Genomic DNA, 25,165 nt, shown 5'->3' with positions numbered 1-25,165 from the left:
CATGTGATACCACAGTGACGTCAATAGGCAACCGAGCGGATGCACCGTGCGTCTCGCGGAACTGTCTGGCTGTGGTGCGCGATAGGGGCTTGCAGTCCACACACAAAGGGAGAGAGGGCGCACCGCTCGCGGTCTTCATACTGTGTCTTATCTCTCCATATCTGTTGACAAAAGGATCGGCTGTGCTTGCCCACTGGACTGTGAGATCGACAGAGCCTAGGTAAGGAATGCTAGAGCGTTTCTATGTCAACCCCCGAAGACTGAGACATATTTGTATCAGGGCAGACTCAGTGTAGGACCAGTGACATAGGTGCAGGTATACTAAGGGGATCAGAGAGACTGTGCTTCTCTTCGCTAGCACCATCCTGGCCAGGAACACATGAGCACACCTGGCCCCACACCCCATCCACCTGAAAGCTTCACATGCAGTTAGGATGTTTCCTGCAGTGTTACCAGCTTACCTGCATGCACCAGTACTGTGGCCGGCATGGTTTTACTCAGAATTAAACCACTGAGTAGTCATTTCCTCTTTCTTCATCTTACCATTCATGCCAGATTAGAAAGCAGCCAGAATGCAAGCAGCAGTTCTCACAGGAGAATGGCGCATGCTGGAGGAATGGTCTGTTTCATTGTCTTCTGTGTCAAATGGGAACTACAGCGCAACCTGTACCCTTCTCTCCTCTCCTTCTCTGTTCTTATGTCCCACTGTGTCTCTGGTCTGAGCTGCCCCTCTGCGTTTGGGATCCTGGACCCCGGTTCAAATTCCCCCTCTGCCCCAGAACAGCAGCTGCAACTGCATTATCTCTGCCGCGATCATTCGGAGTGACGTTGGACTCTTAATTCTGCACTGTCTGTCAAAGAGCAGGCAGATACACGCACACCGATGCATGAGAGCACAGCCATGCGTGGTCTCTCTCTCTTTCTCTCTCTCTCTCTCTCGGGCAGAAAGCCTATGTGTTTGATTAGCAGTGAGGTCTGTGTGCTGAGCCTTGTGATCTGTGGCAGGATTAGTTTCATCCTGTTTAAGCATTAGTCCTGAGCACAGCTGCAATCAGCTGCACGTATGAGAAGCCAAATGCAGAGCTCTTCAGAATAGCACCAGCACCAGTGTACAGAGCTCTATAGAACAGCCCCAGTGTACAGGGCTCTTCAGAATAACACCAGCCCCAGTGTACAGAGCTCTTCAGAATAACACCAGCCCCAGTGTACAGAGCTCTTCAGAATAACACCAGCACCAGTGTACAGAGCTCTATAGAACAGCCCCAGTGTACAGGGCTCTTCAGAATAACACCAGCCCCAGTGTACAGAGCTCTTCAGAATAACACCAGCACCAGTGTACAGAGCTCTTCAGACTAACACCAGCACCAGTGTACAGGGCTCTTCAGAATAACACCAGCCCTAGTGTACAGGGCTCTTCAGAATAACACCAGCCCTAGTGTACAGGGCTCTTCAGAATAACACCAGCCCCAGTGTACAGAACTCTTCAGTCTAACACCAGCCCCAGTGTACAGAACGCTTCAGTCTAACACCAGCCCCAGTGTACAGAGCTCTTCAGTCTAACACCAGCCCCAGTGTACAGAACTCTTCAGAATAACACCAGCCCCAGTGTACAGAGCTCTTCAGAATAACACCAGCCCCAGTGTACAGAGCTCTTCAGAACAGCCCCAGTGTACAGAGCTCTTCAGAACAGCCCCAGTGTACAGCGCTCTTCAGCTCTTCCTCGTCCTTTCAGAGAATCATCGCTTTTCTTGTGCTTCTGCATCAGCAGACCCGGAAGAAGGACCCCTGCTGGCCATCGTGGAATCTACACAAGTATAATTACCCCCGTCCATAGATTTTCCATCATACGAAACCCATACCGGCGACTGCAGGAGCCTCACGTATCCATACTTATAAGACCACACAACTAGGGCAGAAGTGTCCGACTCAAATCCATGTGCTAGTTCTTGTAGTGTCCTTTCCTTCAGCAGCCGATTTAGATCATGAAAACAAGGTTCGTGAGCTCGAGCCAACACAAAGTGTGGATCTCCAGAACACAGTTTATTCTCATACATGTGAATGTATTCAGCTGCTTCACTTCGCATGATTAATAGTTCAGGCTTACATATTAGATATTTAGATTTTGTTTCTTAGACACCAGGATCAGAAATGTTGAAAATTAGGCATTTGGGGCAAATGTTAAGCCTTGAGATGAAGCATTACATTTCCAGTTAAGTTTACAAGTGGCAGTTTTTTGTTGTTGTTTTATCCTGCCTACAGTTTTAGTTTAATCTATTTCTGAACACGTTTATTATCTCACTGTATTCCAGACATTCTCCACTGTCCAGAATGCACACTGACACTGACTTCAACCTTTCTACCTGTGTCGAGTCCAGCACAATGGTAAAATAGCTTTTATGTTCTTTTAATTCTGTTTCAATTTTGCAAGAGGCATTCTGCCGACAAGAACAAGTAAGGTTTACCATACCGACCCCGCTAGATGGCGACAGAAGCATACGAACTAATTTATCGTCGCCAAGAAACGAGAATTTAATACAAATGATGTATTGCACCTCTGTCTTATACGAATAATAAGAATTTTATTGTCTTCTCCCGTTAAACAAAAATACAGGCCACCAATTCGCTGTTGCATATGATCAAAGTGAATATTCCGCAGCAACGTGCGGGGGGAGACGACAAACCGATTGTCAGCAAAACGTGCTATTGATTTTGGTAGTCATTGTTTGGGGGCAAACTGTAACCTGGACATTGACGCTCATCTCGTGAGAGTTTTCAGCTGTTCAGAATTCCGTGTCAGTACTTCTTGACAAATGTACTGAATTCGAATAAGTTTTATGTAAGGATTTGTGTAAGCTTATTGCCTTAGTATAGTTAATATTTCTAACAGCCAAGGCTCATTTTTAACACCTTGAACTGTACTGTAATCAATTATTATACTATCATCATCATCATTATTATTATTAGTAACTGATAGCAATGCTCATTACTGTCATAATCATCACTGTCATCTTCGTAATGGAATTGTCCTCATTCTCGTGCGCACAGACACCTTTTATCATTCGCTTAACTTCTACTCAAGTTATTTTGTACTTGTATTATATCCTTTTAATTAAAATCGCATTTCTATGCAAATTTAAAATATACCTTTTGTTGAATACATTTCCTTTACATTTGTTACTTCACAAAATATTTGTAAATTAATACGTACAATGTTAATTAGAAATTATTTTATAGGTACACATTTAATAAAAATGATAACATTTAATAAATATAAAAAATGTTTTAAAATAATTATTTTTCTTAAATTGAAATGACTTTCCTTAATAATGCATTTTAGACCATTAGAATTAGGCTAAAATTATTCGCCTCTAAGGAAGAACGCAAGGAAGGACACTGCGCCATAGTAAAACCAAATATATTTGGTTTTATTACAGTCTGAATAAAAGGATGTGTCTATATATTTTATATATTAAACTAACTCCACTTCATACTCAGTTGCGTGAAAACAATTATTTAATTATTTAAAACGAAATATCGTGCTCCTTTTCTCGCTCTTTCTCACTCAGTCATAAACACACGCAAACCAAATACATTAAATCCGGGGTTAAATCTGATCATACAAGTAGTTTAAACATTTTCCACACTGTGCGCCACTTTTAAACCGAAAACAGCTAATTCGATTAGTGTCTATATTTATTTCATCGAGTCGCCACGGAAGGAATTGGGATTTAATTGGTGCGCAAAGCGAAATAGTCTTGAGGCTCCCATCGGGGTGGTTCCTCGTTGATGTCCATTGAACACTGACCTGTGAACCCACAGCCCAGAAGATGCATGCAAACGCCCTACATGGTGTCCGACCACTGTTCTGGAGTGGTACCTTATCTGAGCGAATTGGCCTTCTACCTGACGTCTAGTGCGAGGACACGTGCTCGAGTTATGGATAATTAACTGCGAACAGGACGAGGTGCCACTACCTCAGAACCACATTGAGGGAAAAGATCAGGTTAAAGCACCTGACAGGTCCATCGCGCTATTTGAAAGGCCATTTTTCTCCACGCGCTGCGGACGTTAAGCGGACGAAGCACATACGCGCACCTATATCTGCTCCTCCATCCGCAGTTGCCTGTAGGCTATCGTTTTGCCTCATCTCCCTTATCTCAATCGTTCGGCACCTCAAGCATACAGATGTTTGGGGACACGACTTTAGTGGCCAACAAAAATACCTTTTACTAGTATGCTTGAGATGTTTAGAGTAAATGGTTCGGCTTTGTCCACGCGTATCCACACAACTTTATCTAAACAGCCGCGATTTTGGCGGAGACATTGTAAGAGCATGTGTTTACAGGATTCTACTTGAACGCATGCCGAAGGACACTAAATTGTCGCTTTTTTGTAATTTAGGAATTTGTTTCGGTGTTCGATAGCTTGATGCAATTCGTATCCCTGCCAAGTCCGTGTTCAGCAGTGTTGTTTACCTGTACGTGCCATGTGTTGAGAATACAGTGTATTTAACTGGTCTCGAGATGACCTCCCGCGCGCAACCTCCATTAGCCTATATATAATCAGCGTTATGTTTATATAACGATTCTTGAAAATCATACAGAGGACTCCGAAGGGAGGAAAAAACGACAACTGACCAGCTATTTAAATCCCTGATCAGAACAATGTGTAGGTAATGCACATAGAATTAATTTGATTTTGCGCTGAAATCAAAGTCGGTTTCTTGATTTTATATCAATATTGGCACATTTGTACACGCAATTTATTTGAATGTCAAAGGAAATGTTTACCCCAATAGGCTATGTCATTTCCAATTCGTTTTCCTATTTATTTAGTGTTTTTAATGAAGAAACCAAATTATTCAAATGTATATCATTTTATAAAATACATTTGAATAATTTGGTTTCTTTATTAAAATACTGAATTATTAAATATAATGAATTATGTAATGATTTGCTTCATGAAGAACGTGTAATCCTGTAGTCATTACTATAGCTGCTTCTGCTGACTACGAAATATCTACAAAAACAACAACAATAATAATAATAAAACATTTATTATTATTATATGAAAAGTATTTGAAACTAATACCATGTATTTATGTTATCATGGTTATTTACAAAGACAGATGAATTAGCTTTAGAGTTCATTTAATCTGCCAGACACCATCTGATTGACTAGTATGTTTAATAAAAGAGAAAAATTGACCCCTTAGTAAAACTCCAGAATGATTGAAGAGCTGCTGTTTATCTGTGAAAGAGTCTTATGGTATACCTGTATAATGCTATGCACATCGCCGGTTAGATCTTGCTGTGATAGCACTTGCTGCATCTATAGTAATTAGGTCGTTTCTTGATACATAAATATCAAAATACCAAGATCTCCGCCAACTGCATCTGATAACAATATACATGTTAGGTTTAGTAACTGGTTTAGGTAAGAAAAATAGTTTATCAATTTTGCTAACGATAAATAGGCCGCATCACCCCTACCAATTGTAATAAGTAGTCACGTCGACATAACGCTGATGGAACATTCTAATCCTGTTGGCTCAGTGGAAATATAGCCCAATTTCACAAACCGAGGACTGGAAAATGTACTAATAAATAAGTCTAATATAGGTCCGTAGCACTTATATGCGCTGTAAAACAAAGTTTTAGGACTAGCAGTAGGCTACAAGTGATATCGATTTATATACTTTTCGGTCAGTGGACAATAGTTTTTCGATAAGCACAGCAATTAAGTAAAACTATTTTTGATATAAAATAAATCTATAGCCTATATCCATGAGTGCCGGGCATTATCGCAGAAGCACTTGAAGCGTCACCTTTACGTTAGTGAAGTCACGAACACCGCCCAAAAGGAACGCCGTTGTAGGCCATATCCTATTATTGCACTGGGCATTCTGTTGGTTCTGTTCATTTTGCTTCAGAAAAAAGCTGTAGCCTACATTAATTAGAAAACTGGTTTTAAAATAAAATATTGGGATGTTAACAGCAGCAAATTAATATCAAACTTGCTTTACGTGTTGGCTACCATACATTACACGATATTTGTTGTGCTTTTGATGTCGAAGTCATATTTTCATAATCGGAGGGGAATCGCCAGTTTTAGTTTGATCGGCCAGTGGCGCTGAGACGCGAGTGATTTCGATGAATGCCTCTCCAGACATGTTTTGCAATGCGTGAGGCATTAGTTGCACAAACCGGAAAAGGCAGATAAGCGGATTAAAAAACACAAGGGAAACTGAAATTCCAATAATAAATTAATGGGAGAGTTACTATACGATTAGTGAGTGGATTAATAATAATTAGAAAGAGTGCCAAAGTATGCCATGGATCTCTCACTATGGGACTGAATGAGCTAAACCCTGAAGGCACTGTGACTGTCCGTGACGTTACTGACTTTTGGGTCTTGTTTCCATTTCTCAATGAATCACCGCCTGAAAAAAATAAAAGGACAGAAAACGCAGACTAAAAAGGAAAAGAAGAAAGACAAATTAAGAAAAGTCTTCGGTTTATCTGTTGAAACTTCCAAACTCGTAATGTAAGCACGGGCCAGCTGTGCGCACTTGTAAAGTTGTTATAATCCCCCTCCGTCCTATAAACAGGAAAATACATAATATAAAGCAACAGGCACGCATTCACAAATAATACAATTTAGCTTCCTTGTCCCGCCAAACTCCCCTTTTATGGAATAGACTGGCCTGGGCTCGTGTGCAGTAAGGAACCGTGCCCCCTCTCCTTGCCCCCACCCCCCCGCCAGTATTCCGGAGCCTTGCTCTCAAGTCCGAGCGCTGAGAGAACAGAGACCGCTGGGCAACAGTATATTACTGTTGATCTTATTCCGAATAAATATTCTACGGCTTTATCTCACTTGCGATCTCATATATGTCTACAGAAAAAATAAAACACGGGTTAAACATATAGCTAGCACTTTATCGTGTATTTTTAAAAAATCTCAATTTTAGCTACAAGGAGACGTTGACAAAACATAAATATAAAATGATTGTTTAAGTTATTTCCTTACTCATACTTTATTTTCATTTCAAGTAATCAACAGCAACTCCCAGATCGAAGCCCGCTGCGTTTGCTTGTTCTCTCTGTGCGAGGAACTTTCAGCGTCAAGGGTGGACGTGATACTTCAAACATCAGATCAGTGCGTTTATGTATTGGGTGCCCGGAAATTTTTCCAAATAAACACAGCTTGATTCGACTTGGGTGGGCAGACTTATCAACAGACTAATTCTATAAACAAATGAAGGGATAGCCAAGCACACCATTGGCTGGTAGCTCGAGGACACGCGGGGAGAGAGAGAGCGAGGGCTTTCTGCAATGAAATTTTAATTAATGTGGGTGGGCTGAGAACACAACGAGTGTTTATCATAGACAATTTATTTTCCAGCGCTAAGTCAACATAAAATTGCGAACGTACAACAATTATCTAACATTTTTAGACTTGTGAGACAGGCACACGGTGGGAACAGCGCAGAACCTCCTGCGAACAGGCACAGAGTTCCTCGCTCTGCAGCCTGGACCTTGCTTTGAAACGGGCCACATTAGAAGCTGGACCCTGCGGACCAGAGAGGAACTATGAGCCTTTACGGCAGCCGCGTGCAGCAGCTGGGCGAAAGCCCGCCGACACTGAGTCTGTCCAATTCATCCCTGATATACCTGTATGGAAATGACAGCAGGGGCATTCTGCCCGCACTGGGATTCGCCCCGGGTCGACAGGAACCTCCACAGAAGCCGCCCTATAGCTACATCGCACTCATCGCAATGGCCATCAAGAGCGCGCCGGAACAGCGCGCGACCCTCAGCGGCATCTATCAGTTCATAATGGAGCGATTCCCGTTCTACCACGACAACAAGCAGGGCTGGCAGAACTCTATACGCCACAACCTCTCCCTCAACGACTGCTTCATTAAGGTTCCCAGGGAGAAAGGCAGGCCCGGGAAAGGTAGCTACTGGACCCTGGATACCAAATGCCTGGACATGTTCGAGAACGGCAACTACAGGCGCAGGAAGAGGAAATCCAAGTCCCAAGAATCGCGCGAAGCCAAAGCCCGCTACAAGAAGAACAGTGGGCACGTTTCTCTCTCCTCTCCTAGTCTCAAACCTGCTGCTGACCTCCTTATTGGGACGGCGACAGACTTGGAGCGGCAGCAGCGGCAGAATGATCAATATGGCGCGGATATGAAACCTGCTCTTTCTGAGATCAGTAAGAATCGGGTGCAGCTGTGCACGAAGGATCTGTACCCGTCCCCAGGGGTGCATGACTCTTGTCCCGCACCCCTTACTCCCGCGGAGGACTGGTACAGGTCCTGTTTATCCATAACGCCCTGTGGTCCAAAGTCCCAGTCGCTGGAGAAGATCGCCATTTCCTGTGAGGACACGGCGCATCCCGTGAACAGCCCCGCGTTTAGTGGTGCACCGAACTCAGTCGACAGACCGAGCAGACAGAAGGGAATGATTCAAGGTAGCGTTACCAAAACCACCGACAGGGCGAAGGGTTTCAGCATAGACAGTATTCTGTCGAAAAAGGGTGCCCAGAGCTCGTACAGATATAGTGCTGGCATTCCTACGCGTGGTTTGGAGACGGACAGCTCGGCGTTCAGTGCGTCAATGATGCTGGGAGCGCGCGCGCCCCAGCTGTATCACATGGGATTTCCTCTTTGCCCTTACCTGTCTCTCCCGTGTCCGGAGAAAGTGTTGCACTTCCAGTGAGATTATTTAAAAAGTGACCACGAACGGTAACACCTTTAACCGACTTTCTGTCTCAGCTGCAGATGGTAAGAATGGTTTACTGCACAATTACTCTGTTTGGCCAATAGACTGACTGACGTCTATCGTGTCAAAAATTTTCACGTCAAAATTTCCTCTGAGATTACAGCTATACTGTGTCAGGTCTCTGCACTGCAGTCCTCGCGTGCTCGTGTCCAGTTCTGCTCACTCCTGTATTTTCTCTGAATGTGTGTTTTTGTTTCATTGTGACTGAGAGCTCAGTTAACAGTCTTCCGCCTATACATGCAACACTTCTCTCTACAATTCAACTCGAGGCAGTCTTGTATTGCAATGCAGCTGAGTGTTGAAGTGTTCAAAATAAAATATCCCCGCCCAACAGTAAATAAATAAATAAATTCTGACAAAAATATTGCGGGTTAATTTGGGACGAGAGCAAAAGGGAACTAAGCGTATCTGTAAAATGGTCAAGTCGTTTAAATGTTGGAATACACATTTGTTTACTTAAATGAAGTAAGCTATTAGAAAATGTATAACGGGTTTACAATTGGTAACTGTAGTAAAACAAAGTCTCCTGCATCATCCTGCCAGTGACACAGTGTCATCATCTAAAGGTCATTAGCCCCAACCCGAGACCCAGCTATAGGTCCACGCGACCCCTCTTTCCGCCCCATCACTTATACTGGGCGCGAGGCCCTTTGGCCCCTTGGCCCCTTCCTCAAAAAAAAAAAACCCCATCTCTTAGCAGCACGCAGGACAGGGCAGGCTGCGTGACGCTGACGCGGGGGCTGAAAACCGCTTACTTAAAACAAAACCACAGTCGGGGAGCAGCTGGCGACAAACTGTTGTGTAGCCATGCGCAAATCCACCCTTCAGACTGTCTTCTGTTCGGATATGCTTTAGTTTTAAGTTATTCTAGTTTCACATTTTCGTTCCTATAAATCTGGTGCCTGTGTTGGATACGAAAGAGATGGCTGTATCCTCATAGATATTCAGAGATTAGGCTACGGTCAACTTCACGTTTACCTATTTCATAATGTAAAAAATCTGAAGACACAATTGTTATGGCGGTTATTATTGTGACTGTTTTGAGCAGCCTACACATTTACTAAGATAGTGCAGGTGATGTTTATGACCCACTATTGAATAAAATCAAGTGTCCAAACATTTTCTTAATTATATTTGAAGTGCAAATGAATGAAATGTGTGAATATTAATGCAGCATTTCATTTATTGCAAGTTAAAGCAATGTCTGTTTGTCTTTGCAATCTTTGTTTGCTTTTATTCTTTTTAACCATTTTATCGCTATGCTGAGTTTTTTTTAATCGTGTGTGCTCTCTCACCAACATTACTTTTCAGTTTGATGTAATCAATTGAATTTATTAAAATTCGTCTGGAAGAGAGTCGACTGGTCTTTTATTCCCTTAAAATAAACAAGCCACGTTTTACTTGATTCTGCTCTACATTCTGCCTTTACTTGATTCTTCTTTATTTATAAAGATAGCCTCGGTTTTTTATGGTGCCTACGGAGGCTAAAATCAATCTGATAATGTGAAAATGGCTCGTATGGAATTGTTTATTGATCGCTCAATAGCAGTGGCTGGGTCCCAAGCGAATTATTTTGGGGGTACCCCTGTTGTAACTCGTTCCACTCTGTGATTGAACTGTTCATTTAAATTCAGGGGGCTTAGTCTCAGTTTTACATAAATGTAAATATCACCAATGATCGCCAATTTTATGATGAACCAGGTTTCAATTTTGAGTTGGTAGGTCATGTAACACAGAGAAAGCGACATTGAGACGTGACCCATTTTTGGTTGCTAAAGACCGACCGACCTTTCTGAGCTCTCTGCCTCTAAAAATAGCCCCGGGTTCCGCTCAGCTTAGCCTCGAACCGCAGCCCGCGAGAGCAAGAACCAGGAATGCGTGTAGAAATAAATAAACTTACCCACACTGGAGGAAAAGAGCTTAGGCATTTCCTGTGTAAGACTTTTTGGTCAGAATTGTAAATAAAACGTCATCTTGAAAAACCTGCAGGAAAGAGACTGCACGTTTTACAACCCACAGTGCGTAGAATTAGCATTATTGGCGCATTACTGCCATCGCTCTGAACAGCAAAAAAAAAAGACCTGACCGGACTAACTTCACATCTGTGACTGCACTGCGTCCATGTTGAGTTCGTGTCTGTATCTTACAGAGCACGCACGTTTTCTTGCACATTGACGACTTCACCAACTCATTGGATTGCGCTTGTCTATTAATCGTATGGTACACAGAATAATACTCAACTACAGCAAATAAACTGCAGTCCAACAGGAAGTGATGTAATGAGATCCTCTATGTACTCACTGTGGGCCTTATTATCTGAATGCAACTCTTGAGAAGCAGTAAGATGGAAAACTTTATCGCTTTCCAGGATTCCTTGAGGATATTAGTAATCCTGTGTTTTTCTCTTCTTCCTCAAGCAGCCAGGAGACAAACAGTCCTACAGCTGGCATTCAAACCTGTGATGTCAGCCTTACACTGGTCCCTCTGCCTACAGGCTGATTTTAAAGAGTTCCCATTTCTCTTTTTCACACACGCACACACACGCGCACGTACACACACACACCTGCAGGGCACATCCACAAACACAGACAGCTGAAGACAGCTCTGTTACCCTGAACACAGCTCTGTCACACTGAGCAAAGCTCTGTTACACCGAACACAGCACTGTTACACTGAACACAGCTCTGTTACACTGAACACAGCTCTGTTACACTGAACACAGCTCTGTTACACTGAGCACAGCTCTGTCACACTGAACACAGCTCTGTTACACTGAACACAGCTCTGTCACACTGAACACAGCTCTGTTACACTGATCACAGCTCTGTTACACCGAACACAGCACTGTTACACTGAACACAGCTCTGTTACACTGAGCACAGCACTGTCACACTGATCTCAGCTCTGTTACACTGAACACAGCTCTGTCACACTGATCACAGCTCTGTTACACCGAACACAGCACTGTTACACTGAACACAGCTCTGTCACACTGAACACAGCTCTGTTACACTGGGCACAGCTCTGTTACACTGAACACAGCTCTGTTACACTGAACACAGCTCTGTCACACTGAGCACAGCTCTGTCACACTGAGCACAGCTCTGTCACACTGAACACAGCTCTGTTACACTGAACACAGCTCTGTTACACTGAGCACAGCCCTGTTACCCTGAACACAGCTCTGTTACACTGAGCACAGCTCTGTCACTCTGAACACAGCTCTGTCACACTGATCACAGCTCTGTCACACTGATCACAGCTCTGTTACACTGAACACAGCTCTGTTACACTGGACACAGCTCTGTTACACTGGACACAGCTCTGTCACTCTGATCACAGCTCTGTCACTCTGAACACAGCTCTGTTACACTGATCACAGCTCTGTTACACTGATCACAGCTCTGTCACTCTGAACACAGCTCTGTTACACTGATCACAGCTCTGTTACACTGAGCACAGCTCTGTTACACTGAGCACAGCTCTGTTACCCTGAACACAGCTCTGTTACACTGAGCAAAGCTCTGTTACACCGAACACAGCACTGTTACACTGAACACAGCTCTGTTACACTGAGCACAGCACTGTCACACTGATCTCAGCTCTGTTACACTGAACACAGCTCTGTCACACTGACACAGCTCTGTTACCCCGACACAGCACTGTTACACTGAACACAGCTCTGTCACACTGAACACAGCTCTGTTACACTGGGCACAGCCTGTTACACTGAACACAGCTCTGTTACACTGAACACAGCTCTGTCACACTGAGCACAGCTCTGTCCACTGAGCACAGCTCTGTCACACTGACACAGCTCTGTTACACTGAACACAGCTCTGTTACACTGAGCACAGCCCTGTTACCCTGAACACAGCTCTGTTACACTGACACAGCTCTGTCACTCTGAACACAGCTCTGTCACACTGATCACAGCTCTGTCACACTGAACACAGCTCTGTTACACTGAACACAGCTCTGTTACACTGGACACAGCTCTGTTACACTGGACACAGCTCTGTCACTCTGATCACAGCTCTGTCACTCTGAACACAGCTCTGTTACACTGATCACAGCTCTGTTACACTGATCACAGCTCTGTCACTCTGAACACAGCTCTGTTACACTGATCACAGCTCTGTTACACTGAGCACAGCTCTGTTACACTGAGCACAGCTCTGTTACCCTGAACACAGCTCTGTTACACTGATCACAGCTCTGTTACACTGAGCACAGCTCTGTCACTCTGAACACAGGTCTGTTGCGCTGAACACAGGTCCGCAACACTCAACACAGCACTTTCACTCACTTTTCAATTGAAAGCCATGTTTTGGGATTTAGCCTTTGGGATCAAAGAATACTGGGCCAGTACCATAAACATGTTCGGTTTGGTGACGCTAAAATGCTACCGTTGAAGAACGGAACGAACTGACGCTTCTCGACCGTCTGTTTTCACGTCTCCTCACCCTCGCCCCCATCGCCCCCTTAATCACCCTCAGCCAAAGCCTTCGGTTCAAGGGGTTTTAATCTGCCTGTTTATTATGCATTTTCACCCTCAGTATAAACCAACCTCAGTTGTGCAAATACACAGGTCGGTGCGGAGAAGGGCGGGGCGGGGCCGATGATGGATGGGCCGCCGTCGGGAACATTAGCCGCTAATCAGGTTGTGTTTCCTGGCGCTAAACTTTAAACACATCATTATCCGTCAGAGAGCCGCTTGACCTCACCTCAATCACCCAGAGAGGAACGCAGCAACCCTACACACGCATGCTCTCTCTCCCGCATACAAATACTCTCTCTCATATATATGTATTATATATACGCACGCACACTCTCTCTCCTGCATACAGATTATCTCTCTCTCTCTCTCTCATATATATATATATATATATGCATTATATATACATACACACACACTCTTTCCTGCATACACCTCTCTCTCTCTCTCTCTCATATATATATATATATATATATATATATATACACACAGACACACACACACTCGTATACACATACATGCGCACTCTCAAACAAACTCACACATAGTGTCATACACACTCACAGGCCAGCATACATGGATTCCCATATACTCTCAGATACACACACACTCAAATATCTGCACCCCTACTTGACTTAAACCTCAGCAAACAGCTCGACACATGTTCACACGCACACCTCTATACATACACATTAATGCACACCTGTACACACACACCTAAACACATACCTCCTGCTGCTGGAGGTGGGACGAGAGCGTAGACTGCTGGTGGTAATTGGCATTGTCCTGTGTTTTTACCGGAATATTGGGAATTAGAAGAATGCATAGTGCTTCATTCCCTCTGTTCTCCTCGCACCTCTGGGTTTCAGGAATATCTAGAAAACCAAAATTCTCTCTGGGAGAATTTGGAGGTTAATTTTACTTGTTCCACAAATTACTCTCTCTGCCCTTTAAGGGCCATTGGCACTGAACCTTGCCTCTTTATAAAGTTCAGCATCTACACCAGGAGGCCCTGTTGGTGATCTGCATGAGGAGGCCCTGTCAGTGAATCATATACATGAGGAGCCCTCATTGGTTATTGACCTTCACCAGGAGGCCCTATAGTAACCTGCATGAGGAAGCCCTGTCAGTGAGTCATATACATGAGGAGCCCTCATGTGTCATTGACCTTAACCAGTAGGCCCTTTGGGTTAATAACCTGCACGAAGGAGCGAGTTAGGAAGTGACCTGCGTGAAGAGGCCCTGTGGGTTATAAACCTTGTGAAAGGTAACCCTGTAATTCTGTGACGTCTGTGAGGAGGCCCTGTGGTTCGGCATGAGACCGATCTGTACGTCAGTGACGTTTGCTCCCTGAGGGGCCTCCTTCACCTGACTGGAAGCTCCCATAAAACCTGAGCTCCTGTTGCCCTGGATCAGCAACCATTCCCTCTCACTCTCATCCTCCTGGGTTTCTCTATCTCTCTCTCTCTCTCTCTCCCTCTGCCGTCCTTGTTGCTAGGTGTAACCAGAGCCGCGCCCTCACACGCTTCTGTCACGGCTGATAAACGGCCCCTCGGTAACCGTTACCGGGCAGTCAAGAAGGAACGAGTCACCGGAGCCCCCGCAAAAGCCCCGGGACCTGCCTCGAGGCGCCCGGGCGGCAGCTCGCGCACGCCTTCGCATCACCACCTGCGCAGGGCAGCGGGACGGCGGTATGCGCCGATCTGCGCAGGCACGCGCTCGCGTTTCCAGGCTCGCGTCAGGCTGCAGTCCTGACATTCCGTCCTCAGAGCTACCACTCCACTGGAGCCTGGGCACCAATCAGCTGCTCGGACAGAGGAGGGTGAACTTTTCAACAGCCAATCTCTGTACGTTATAGACACCCTCATGCCCAGGAGATCTGCAGTGACACGCTGCTATTGGTCAGTGTTACTTTGTGGGTTTCGGTCCTGTGTTACTAATTAAATTCAGGCTTGGCAGAGTCGTGCTTTATCAGGATGTGGGTGATATATTTGTGGTTGATCCTCCGTAATGCAGTTGATCGAAATCCTGAGCAGATATGACCGGTCCAAGTGCGAGGGAACAACCGCATAGTTCAACTTGGACCCTGATGGTTAAACTGATTAACACTAACAACGAGAACGGCGACAACGCAATCTATGGAAAAAAAAATACAAGTAGTCGTTAAGACAGTTAATGCACCTAAGTCACCTACGAACAGCTGTGTGTAGTGTTATTGGTCAGTGTTACTTTGTGGGTTGCGGTCCTGTGTGTAGTGTTATTGGTCAGTGCTGTGTCTGGAGTCGTGGGTTGTGTCTGGAGTGTTACTGCAGGATGTGGGTGATATTTTTTTGTGGGTTTTGGGGGCGTTATCTGCTGCCTGTAAGGTGTGTCAGATTGGAGTGCTGGGATAGAGTTTCAGCTGGAGCCAGGATTATGGGACCCAGGCTATGGGATGTGTGGGGGGGGGGAGGAGGGGGCTGGTGGCGGGTCTGTGTGACAGATTTACTGTTTCTGGGCTGGGAATGGAGGGGGTGAGATATTTTCTGATGGTGTGCTGTCCTCACCCAAGAGAAAAATGAGCAGCTGTCAAGTATGGAGGTCTTAATTACACGAGGAGAGACCAGCCTTTGGGATCCATATGGAGAGTTCTGTGCTTATTCAGCCTGAATATAAACATATCCTTTCACATTTACCTCGCTGTGTGTGTGTATGTGCGTGTATGCGTGTGTGTGTGTGTGTATGTGTGTGTGTGTGTGTGTGTGTGTGGTGTGGTGTGTGTTGTGTGTGTGTTGAGTGAGTTCTGTCAATAATGCGTGGCTTAGGGTGGATTATGTCGTCCGTCGCCACCTTTCTAGTGTGTGAGTCATGTGGACAATTGTGTTTTTCTGAGTTCGTAGTGCTTGCACAGCTTCAGATCACAATAATGCAGTGGCACAAGGGGACCACCCCACTCCCCACACCACGTCTAACAACACTTTTCCCATGAGCTAGCATATGAACAGAGAGTAATAGCTTGTTTTCACTGCGTAAATGCTCATCTTATGATGTAAATCATTCGCAACAGTCACCAGTCAGTGAGCAGCCAGTCTAATTCCATAAGCTTGAATTTGAGGACACAAGAAAGATTAATCACTGTTCAGAATTGCAGGATTTTCTCTCTCTTTATGAGAACACACACACACATGCAGACAATCACCCGCAATAGTCTACAGAATCCCAGATTACAGTTAAAATTGCTGAAAACACACAGTAACAAGGACAATTACAAGCCACGATAATTGATGCCTGTCCAGAATGAAGGCCCATTCTGACTGCACCTTTTAACAAACCATCCGGTCCAAACAACCTTACATTCATATTTCCCACAGAAATGTGGCTACTGTGTAGAGACAGTGCTCATGTGTCAATGCATCCTACAGAAAAGAGAATCCAATGCAAGTTTGAAATCAGCCTGGTTGAGGCAACCGTGTTGACAGTCCCAGTTTGCTCAGGGAAGAGTCACGACTGCCTCCTGGTGGCCAAATAATTACATTACAGACAAGACTGCTTTATAAATATGTAAATTCTTCCAACTTCTTGTGTTTCAACCTGCAGCAAGCCAATGACCTTTGCAACCAAAGCATTTACCAATGGGGAGAAGTGGATGTATCCAGTTGAGCATGTGTTGAGACTGAAGACAGAAACCCCCCAAAACAAATATCAACTGAAAGCAACTGCAGTGAAGACTTGGTAAGGCTTTTGCAAAGAAGATTCCAAACGTTTGGTGATGTCAATGGATCATAGACTTGATGCAGTCGTTGCATTTAAGGGCTACGCAACTTTATATTTTGCTTTGCTTGACTTTATTCCTTTGATATACTTCAAAGTTAATTCGTTAACTTACTTTTGCACAGCTGTAAATTGGGGGACTCAAAACAAAAACAGCTGTTTCTGTAAAGTCCAAATCCCTTAAGTATATAGCAAAAATAACACATTTCTACCGTTAGCATACTTTTGGAGGGCACTGTATAAAACTATAAACTTTTTCAATTCCCATCTGATAATTGAGTTTTTGCTCTACGTGGCTCCCTCGATGCACATACATCCCTCTAGGGGGCAGAAACATACAAGGCAAATTCCTATTTTCACACCCACGGCGGAACTATCGGACATCTCTTCAGATTGTCTTGAAGCCCAGGCGCGCGCACAGAGCAGAGCTTTCTGCACATGCAACAGACCGCGACAGTGGCACAATAATCCCTTGGGTTGGGTCCGAAGTCACAAAAGACAAAGAAACCCGCAGGTGCCCTCTGTTAGATTTATTTAACATATAAAAATATATAGGGTACCGAAAAAACATCGTGGAATTTGCATTTGATGATGGTGACTTGACTTAACTACTGTCTATCTAATACCACCACCACAACGACAACTACTACTGATACTACTACTACTAATAATAATAATAATTATAATTATAATAATAATCCATCCTATAAATTAATCACTGTGTCGACGTCATATAGTTTTAATAGTTCCTAGCCCAGGCTAAAGGAAGAGTTTCTATCATAAGCGCTGGTTTCGAATATCTTCGCCTCTCGCTCAAACAACGTGCGGCGCTGCGTCACACGCACTGGCCGTTACGGGGGCGTGGTCTCACGCAGCAGTCTCATAGATTGTGCGATTTCCATTCAAAGTACACGCTTGTGGTACAGTAGGGGGAAGGAATTGAGCAAAATACGAGAAACGAACACCATTATGACCACGACTATAACAGTGAATAATAAGAACAGTTATAGGAGCTAGCTATCGCCTATAATTTTTCGATAAGGCGAGAAAAGCGACGTGGGTAAATATCCGACGGCAGAGAAAAGTCGCTCTTTCGGTAGTCTACAGGTAGCGATCTCCGCGAACAAGAAGAAAGCTTTTATTTGTCACGTGCATATATACAGGACATGTGGCTATATCCGTCCGGTGGTCAAACCGGGGTACGTTATTAGTTCTCTTCTGGTAGGTCGCTTTGCCTTCGTTGAAAACGGAACAGCCATGTCAAGAAGAAAGCAAACGAAGCCGAGACAAATCAAACGTAAGTATCTAGCATGTCTTTTACTTAAATGTTCTGTATTTTCGGTATAATTCCTGCGCTGGAAGTTTGGTGAACATAGTTTTCTACATTTATCACAACGGACAAGCGGATAACGACAGTCTGTGTCTTGTCAGCAAACACTTTGTCTTGAAAACACACTTGTTCCAGGGGGTTACAATGTATCAAGCAATACGACATGTATCGTGGAGCGACCATTGCGCCTGCCTGACTGAACGCTGTCCTGACAGCACTTTCGTACTCTACATGTCAGAAGTACAAACCCTATTCTCAAAGAGCTTATCAAATTGCAGACGTAACAGACCGAGGCATCGTTCCTTAAAGTTAATTATCAGCCTCACCACACGCACGTATGGGCTCACGCTTGGTCTGATAAAAACAACCTGAAAATTATTCAAAACAACGATTGTCGATATGAATTTCGAAGAACTGGATACGTTGGTATACGGTTTATGTGTCATTAGATTGTGCATAAACATGAGTCGCATGATTGAAAGATTCACATACCTAGATGCATTGCAGTACATATACCAAATTGTGTTTGTTGAAGGATATATTTGCAACTGCTTTACTGAAATGTATTCCCTATCTTTGACGTGTTTATATTATGTATGCTGCGGGTACTTCAGTTTTTCCTCTTTACACTTGCGTGGTTGACATGATTTATGTACAATTTAAAGCGTTACCTTTTGTCCTTTCTTTTAAAAATGGATATCCATATGCAGCCGATAGCTGTGGGCATGGTTTCCTGTTTAAGTCTGTTTTGAAAACGTCACTGTTCTCTGAAAATGCGATGTGAGCTCAGATAAGGAGCGATCTGATCTCAGGAGAGATAAGGATTAAAATTGGATCTTTTTATTTGTTTTCTGTCTGTGGCTGCTCGGAGTCTGGCGTTGCATTTTCCTCCGGCTTTTCAGTTCTGTTTCCAGAGATGGGGACTCCAGATAGCGCGGGAGCTGATCTCACCCGCCGATAGGGATTACAATTGGATCTCTTCTCATCTGCGCTTTTAACTCTGTGCCGCGCGGCCGCCGCTCGCTCGCTCTCTCTCTTTTCTATTTTACAGTTGGCTGCATGAGACTGGCCGTGTTTGACGAACCCTAGTGTTTAGCGAATGTGCGAGGGTTTATCGCGAGTTTGTGATCTCGCAGCTGATATAATTAAAAATAAAATTAATTTGTTTCACCGAGTTAAACGGAGCAGTGGGGCTGAAAAGCCGTTTTGCTCTGGTGCCAGGCAATGTTTCAGTTCTGCCTCCAGAAAGATGGCTCGGCGCGATAAGGACACAACGGCAATATCTTGGAGGTTGAGTTTGAAAAGGCTGCTCAAGAATAAATATTAATGCGAGTCAAAGGGAGAAAGAGACTCTCGGAGAGAAGAGGGAAATCTCCCGATAAGGTAACATTAGCATATGCAGTGTGCTAAAGGGTTCTATCGAAGCTCCACTGAGGACTGACAGACGCGCACTCGTAAGAAGCAGTCTGCAGGCGGTACCTAAGGAGAGACGGTCAGTCGCGGGGACTCCACGCGGGACTATTCTTCCCTTTGCTAAACAACTACAGAGCATTGCTGTTCTTTAATGTTAGACTAGTGTCTACCTTTCTCTATTCCACTTTAAGTATAAAGTGTATAAAAGTGTAAAATCGAAGGTCGTACTTTTCTTGTTTTCCCGTTTGAGTGTTGAGCCTATGGGCTCTGCAGTAAATACTAAAATGGACCGAACACGTTTGGTCATGGTGTGGAAGTCTTCCCTCTGTGTTTGGATCGTTTGATGCCATGGTGTAAAGAACTGCCTGGCACACAGGATAATGGCATGGTTACCAAGAATGTTTTTCGGCACAAACGATAATGGCTTAATCGTTGCCATCAGTTTCAGGCCTTCTCCCCATGGATACCTGTTTGTTACTGGGACATGTCAAAATTTGCATGTGCACCGGAATGAATGCCTGACCCCTGAACTTACAGAAGCCAACCAACCTCTCGCTGTCTGCAGACATGTATGCCCACCAGCCCTCCTATGGTGTTTTCCTACCGGAGAGAGGGATTGAGCTGTGCAACTGGCATCAGGCTGGGATGTGATGTCAGAGTGACAGGAAGCGACATGTTGTAACAGGAAGTGGTGGGCCCATCAATTTCTAATAGAATTTTTCTTATCTGGCATGCCGTTATGCAAGCGGACGGCAGGGAAACCCGAAGCAGGAAGCGGTGGCTTCGTGGGAGTTCGGCCCACTTCCTGTTGAGGCTCGGAGGCTTCCCTGACTGTCCCGTTTATGAGATATCGAGCCTTGGCAGTGTACCACAGAGTTAATGCGGTGATGTGAAACCCCACGCTGCCCCTCTGGCCTGCCTGTAGAGCGAGTGTGTGCAAGTAGCAGGGTTTCCCCCCTGCTTCTCCTGGGTCCTCCCTCAGGCTCTGTGCGTGGGTGGGGCTTTTCACTGTCAGTCAGAGCAGGACACGCCCTCTTCAGTGGGCACGCAGGTTAAGTGGGGATACAGGACCAGTCTCTGTATCTATGTCTGCCCTGGCCACCCCTGACCCATTACTCCCTGCCCCAAGACCACCTTGACTGACAGCCTCATCATTGTCTATGATGTTTTGCACCCACCATATCAATTATAAAGCGCTTTGGATAAAAGCGCTATATAAATGCAGTCCATTTACCATTTACCATTTACCATAGCCACCGTATGTCTGTGAACAAACCCCTGATCCCGTGCATCTGTGTGTGGATATCTCTGGAAGGAATCCCACGATCCTTTGCGCCTGCAAGGACATCACTTCTCTGACCTTTGCCGTCTTTCGTAATGTTAGCGAGCGGTTGCCCAACTTGCCTGACCTTCAAGCTGGTCACAACGCTAGTGATGCTAGGACATGCGCGGGTGCACAAGCACGTTAGTGTGTCCCCCCGTGTGCATGCGTGCACATGCGCATGTACACGGGTGGGTAAGTGTGTGCGTCGCATTAATGCATATGCGTACAAGTGTGTGTGTGTGTGTGTTTGTTTGTGTGTGTTTGTGTATTAGTTTCCCTGGTTCTCCTGACGGTTTGATTTCCCCCGCAGATTATGCGGCCCTCCCCCGATACAGTAATGAAATTCTTCTGCCAAACTTCCTGCTGCGGGGATTACGCTCAGCCAGCCGAGATGTGAAGGCTGATAGGGGGGGGTTGGAGATCTCCGTGGCGATAACGGCCGTGATGCGCCGATAAGGCCGGGGAGGGATCGGCGCGGAGCGCGGGCGCTGACCGCGTCGTTCCCGAGGCGCGTTCTCGGACGGTCGCCCGCGCGTCCCGGCGAGCAGCACGGACAGGAGGGCAGGGCAGGAGGGCGTGACGCTAGCAGGGGGCCGAACGTGCGCAGGACGCAGAGCCTTCCTCTGTGACATCATCAGAGCTGACCGGGGCCGTCGCCACTGGATGATGTCGCCTGGCCGGCAGAGGTCAAAGGGCAGGAGGAGGAAGCAGGAGGCTGCTCTGTTGCCACTGGCTCTGCCAGGAGTGCAGAGATCAGCGTTCCTTGTGTCTCTGCTGATCTCTCCAGTTCTCATTGATTTTCAAGATAAGGAGAATATCAAAAATAACTCCTGCTGCTCGGCGAAAAATCTCAAGATCATTTCCCGTCAGCCCTGACTGTTTGAAGTTTGAAGTTTGAAGAGAACATTCAATTTTTTTATTTCTGCAAAATTTCAAGAGACTTAGAAATAACTTTGCGAGACACATGCACGCACACACATACACACACCTTAGACACACACACACACACGCACACACACCCACACCACACCCACCCACACACACACACACACACACATGCATGGGCACGCACACACACACCCTACACAGATACACCCACACGCATGAGCACACACACACACAAACACACCCTAAACAGATACACACACACCCTACACACACACATGCATGAGCACACACACACACACACACACCCTACACACCCTACACACACACACACACACTCTCTCTCTCTCTCAGCCCGTGTGTTTCTCATTATTTGTTCTGCCTGCAGTTTGATGTGAACTCCAGATAGGGCTCGGGGGCTGATCTGGGCCCCGATAGAGATGGCGCGCGATACGAGTTCTTATCTGGGCGCAGCAGGCAGGCGCGGGACTCCGCCGAAATAACAAAAGCCCCGCCCGCCAATTAGCCCCCCGCCGCTAACGCGATTAGCGCCCGCGCGTAATTAGACGATGGGTGCGAAGGCGCTCCCTTTCTCTCCCGCGTCCTCTCGCCCGTGTTTTCCCGCTAACTGCCGTTGTAATCAATTAATTAAATGAAAGCTTAATAGCGCGTATTACTCGGGCGAGATTCCGCGTCTGATAACGGCGTGACGCAGGGCCTGTTTTTTTTTTTTTTTTTTTTTGCCGATGACTATCTGAGCTGTTTTTTTGTTTAATTGTTTAAAATGAAGAGTGAGTTCGTGCCCGGGAGAGGAAAGAAAGCCATCCAGGCCAGCCGCGAGCCTGCCGCGCTGATCGTGCTAAGAGATACTCGATGCTGATTGATGGGTTCTCACAGTTTGTTTTTCATAGAGAACCATTTTGTTTCCCCCATTTGTGTCTGTGTGCTTCTGTATTGGTCTTTCTGTTGTTCTAAGTTGTTTCTTCTGTTGTTCTGAGTTATTGTGTTCTGAGTTGTTTTGAGTTGTTGTGTTCTGAGTTGTTCTGGGTTGTTGTGTTCTGAGTTGTTTTGAGTTGTTGTGTTCTGAGTTGTTCTGAGTTGTTCTGTTCTGAGTTGTTCTGAGTTGTTCAGTTCTGAGTTGTACTGAGTTGTTTCTTTGTTCTGAGTTGTACTGAGTTGTTTCTTTGTTCTGAGTTGTTCAGTTCTGAGTTGTACTGAGTTGTTCAGTTCTGAGTTGTACTGAGTTGTTCAGTTCTGAGTTGTACTGAGTTGTTTCTTTGTTCTGAGTTGTTCAGTTCTGAGTTGTACTGAGTTGTTTCTTTGTTCTGAGTTGTTCAGTTCTGAGTTGTACTGAGTTGTTCAGTTCTGAGTTGTACTGAGTTGTTTCTTTGTTCTGAGTTGTTCAGTTCTGAGTTGTACTGAGTTGTTTCTTTGTTCTGAGTTGTTTGAAGGGGGGGGGGGTTATATTTACTTTGTTGCAATCCTCGGCGTGGAAATTCTGGGACCAGTATCAATAGCTGATATTTTTCTGGCCGTGTTAGCCTGTACCAGCGCTGATTCTTCCCTGTTTTACATTACAGCACAAACAGAAAACTGCAGCCAACTTTCCACATTCATGGAAGCAGTAGATGAGCAGAGATGTCAACTTATGAAGCAAATATGTAACTAATTGTGTGTGTATGACAAAATATTTCTCCTTTCTTGCTTTATTATTGAGCAGAGAGAATGAGTCGCGAGAGTTACTGAGTCTCTGTAGCGTTTATACTTTCCTTTTGAAAGGAGAGTGGATACTTTGCAGTGTTTTTGCTTTGTTCAGACAGGAAGCAGAGGGCAACAGAGAGAGATGGGAACACAGCTTATGCGGTGCCATAGGGCAGGGGACTGAACGCTGTCCATGTGCTGGGGCATGGATGTGGTCATCCCATGGAGTGGAACTTTCACCTGGGGGTGGAGCTTTGGTATGAGGTTGGACATTGGGGTGGGATAGAGCTTTGGGATGGTTGTGGAGCTTTACTATGGGGTTGGACACTGGGATGGGGTAGACCTTTGGAATGGGGTGGATCTTTGGGATGGGGTAGGGGTGTACCACACAGGCTGTCCCAAAGACAGGGGTGCATCACACAGACTGTCCCAGAGACAGAGGTGTACCACACAGACTGTCCCAAAGACAGGGGTGTAGCACACAGACTGTCCCAAAGCACACACAGGTCTGGAGCTTGTGCAGGAGGGCCTTGTTCTCAGACTATAGGGCACGGAAATGGTGAACACACACATCTAGTGCACACACACACACACACACACACTCTCACACTCATTCTCACTCAAATTCAAAATGCTTTATTGGCGTGACAAAATATTTCGTATTCTGCTAAAGCATAGAAAAGAACATCATTCTCTCTCTCCTCCATGCATTCTCCTCCCCTGGCTGTTTATGCCTCGTTAGACTCATACATTACATTACTTACAGACCTCTCGACTCACACTTTACTCACTTAATTGATTGCTGATATTACTGCATCTTAACCTGTAGGCAAGGCGTGCCTGTTATATGCGCCAGTTCGTTCTACCACGGCACACCTCATTGAAACCGTAGTGAAAAACAAGCACAGCACCCTCTGGGAAGCTCACTCTGATCATTTATTGCGTGAATGCATGAAGCGCGATGAGTACGGGCATTTCGACAGCAGCCTCCTCCAGCATGCTGAACATGCAGAAAAATACGTTTAGCCCGCTAAAGAAGGCTGTTGCCGCAGCATCCCTTACATCACATTACAGGCATTTAGCAGACGCTCTTATCCAGAGCGACTTACACAACTATTTTACCTTGTATCCATTTATACAGCTGGATATGTACTGAAGCAATTCAGGTTAAGTACCTTGCTCAAGGGTACAACGGCAGTGTCCTTACCCAGGAATCGAACCTGCGACCTTTCGGTTACAAGCGCAGTTCCTTACCCACTGTGCCACACTGCCGCCCATCCGCCCATCCGCCCATCCACATCCGTGCTTCTCGTGCTTCATACCTGTGTGCGATAAATAACCTGTTTGAGTTTCCCAGAGAGTGCACTACATGTTTCTCTGTACTATTATATATATTTTTTGGGGGGATTTTGTATTCAATTACGAGTACGTGTTGGTTTCATTCTTTACTTATTGAAACTGGAAAGACAATCTTT

General features: G+C 45.2%; 2 protein-coding genes across 2 annotated transcripts in view; both read left to right on the top strand.

Annotated features, from left to right (window-relative positions):
* The first annotated feature begins 7,066 nt into the window (after positions 1-7,066).
* On the top strand, positions 7,067-10,144 carry foxl1 (forkhead box L1). The gene has a single exon (XM_064313250.1). It carries the CDS (start codon positions 7,593-7,595, stop codon positions 8,724-8,726), a length of 1,134 nt encoding a protein of 377 aa, XP_064169320.1. The 5' UTR covers positions 7,067-7,592; the 3' UTR covers positions 8,727-10,144.
* Positions 10,145-17,880: 7,736 nt separating this feature from the next.
* Positions 17,881-25,165, top strand: part of LOC135242620 (zinc finger protein ZFPM1-like) — a 45,551-nt gene continuing 38,266 nt past the window's right edge. Inside the window, 1 exon segment of the mRNA XM_064313771.1 lies at positions 17,881-18,334. Within this exon segment, the coding sequence (XP_064169841.1) occupies positions 18,295-18,334 (40 nt within the window). The 5' untranslated portion in view covers positions 17,881-18,294.

The sequence above is a fragment of the Anguilla rostrata genome, chromosome 16 (assembly GCF_018555375.3).
Source record: "Anguilla rostrata isolate EN2019 chromosome 16, ASM1855537v3, whole genome shotgun sequence".
NCBI lineage: Eukaryota > Metazoa > Chordata > Actinopteri > Anguilliformes > Anguillidae > Anguilla > Anguilla rostrata.
This window is presented reverse-complemented; position numbering and strand designations above follow the sequence as displayed.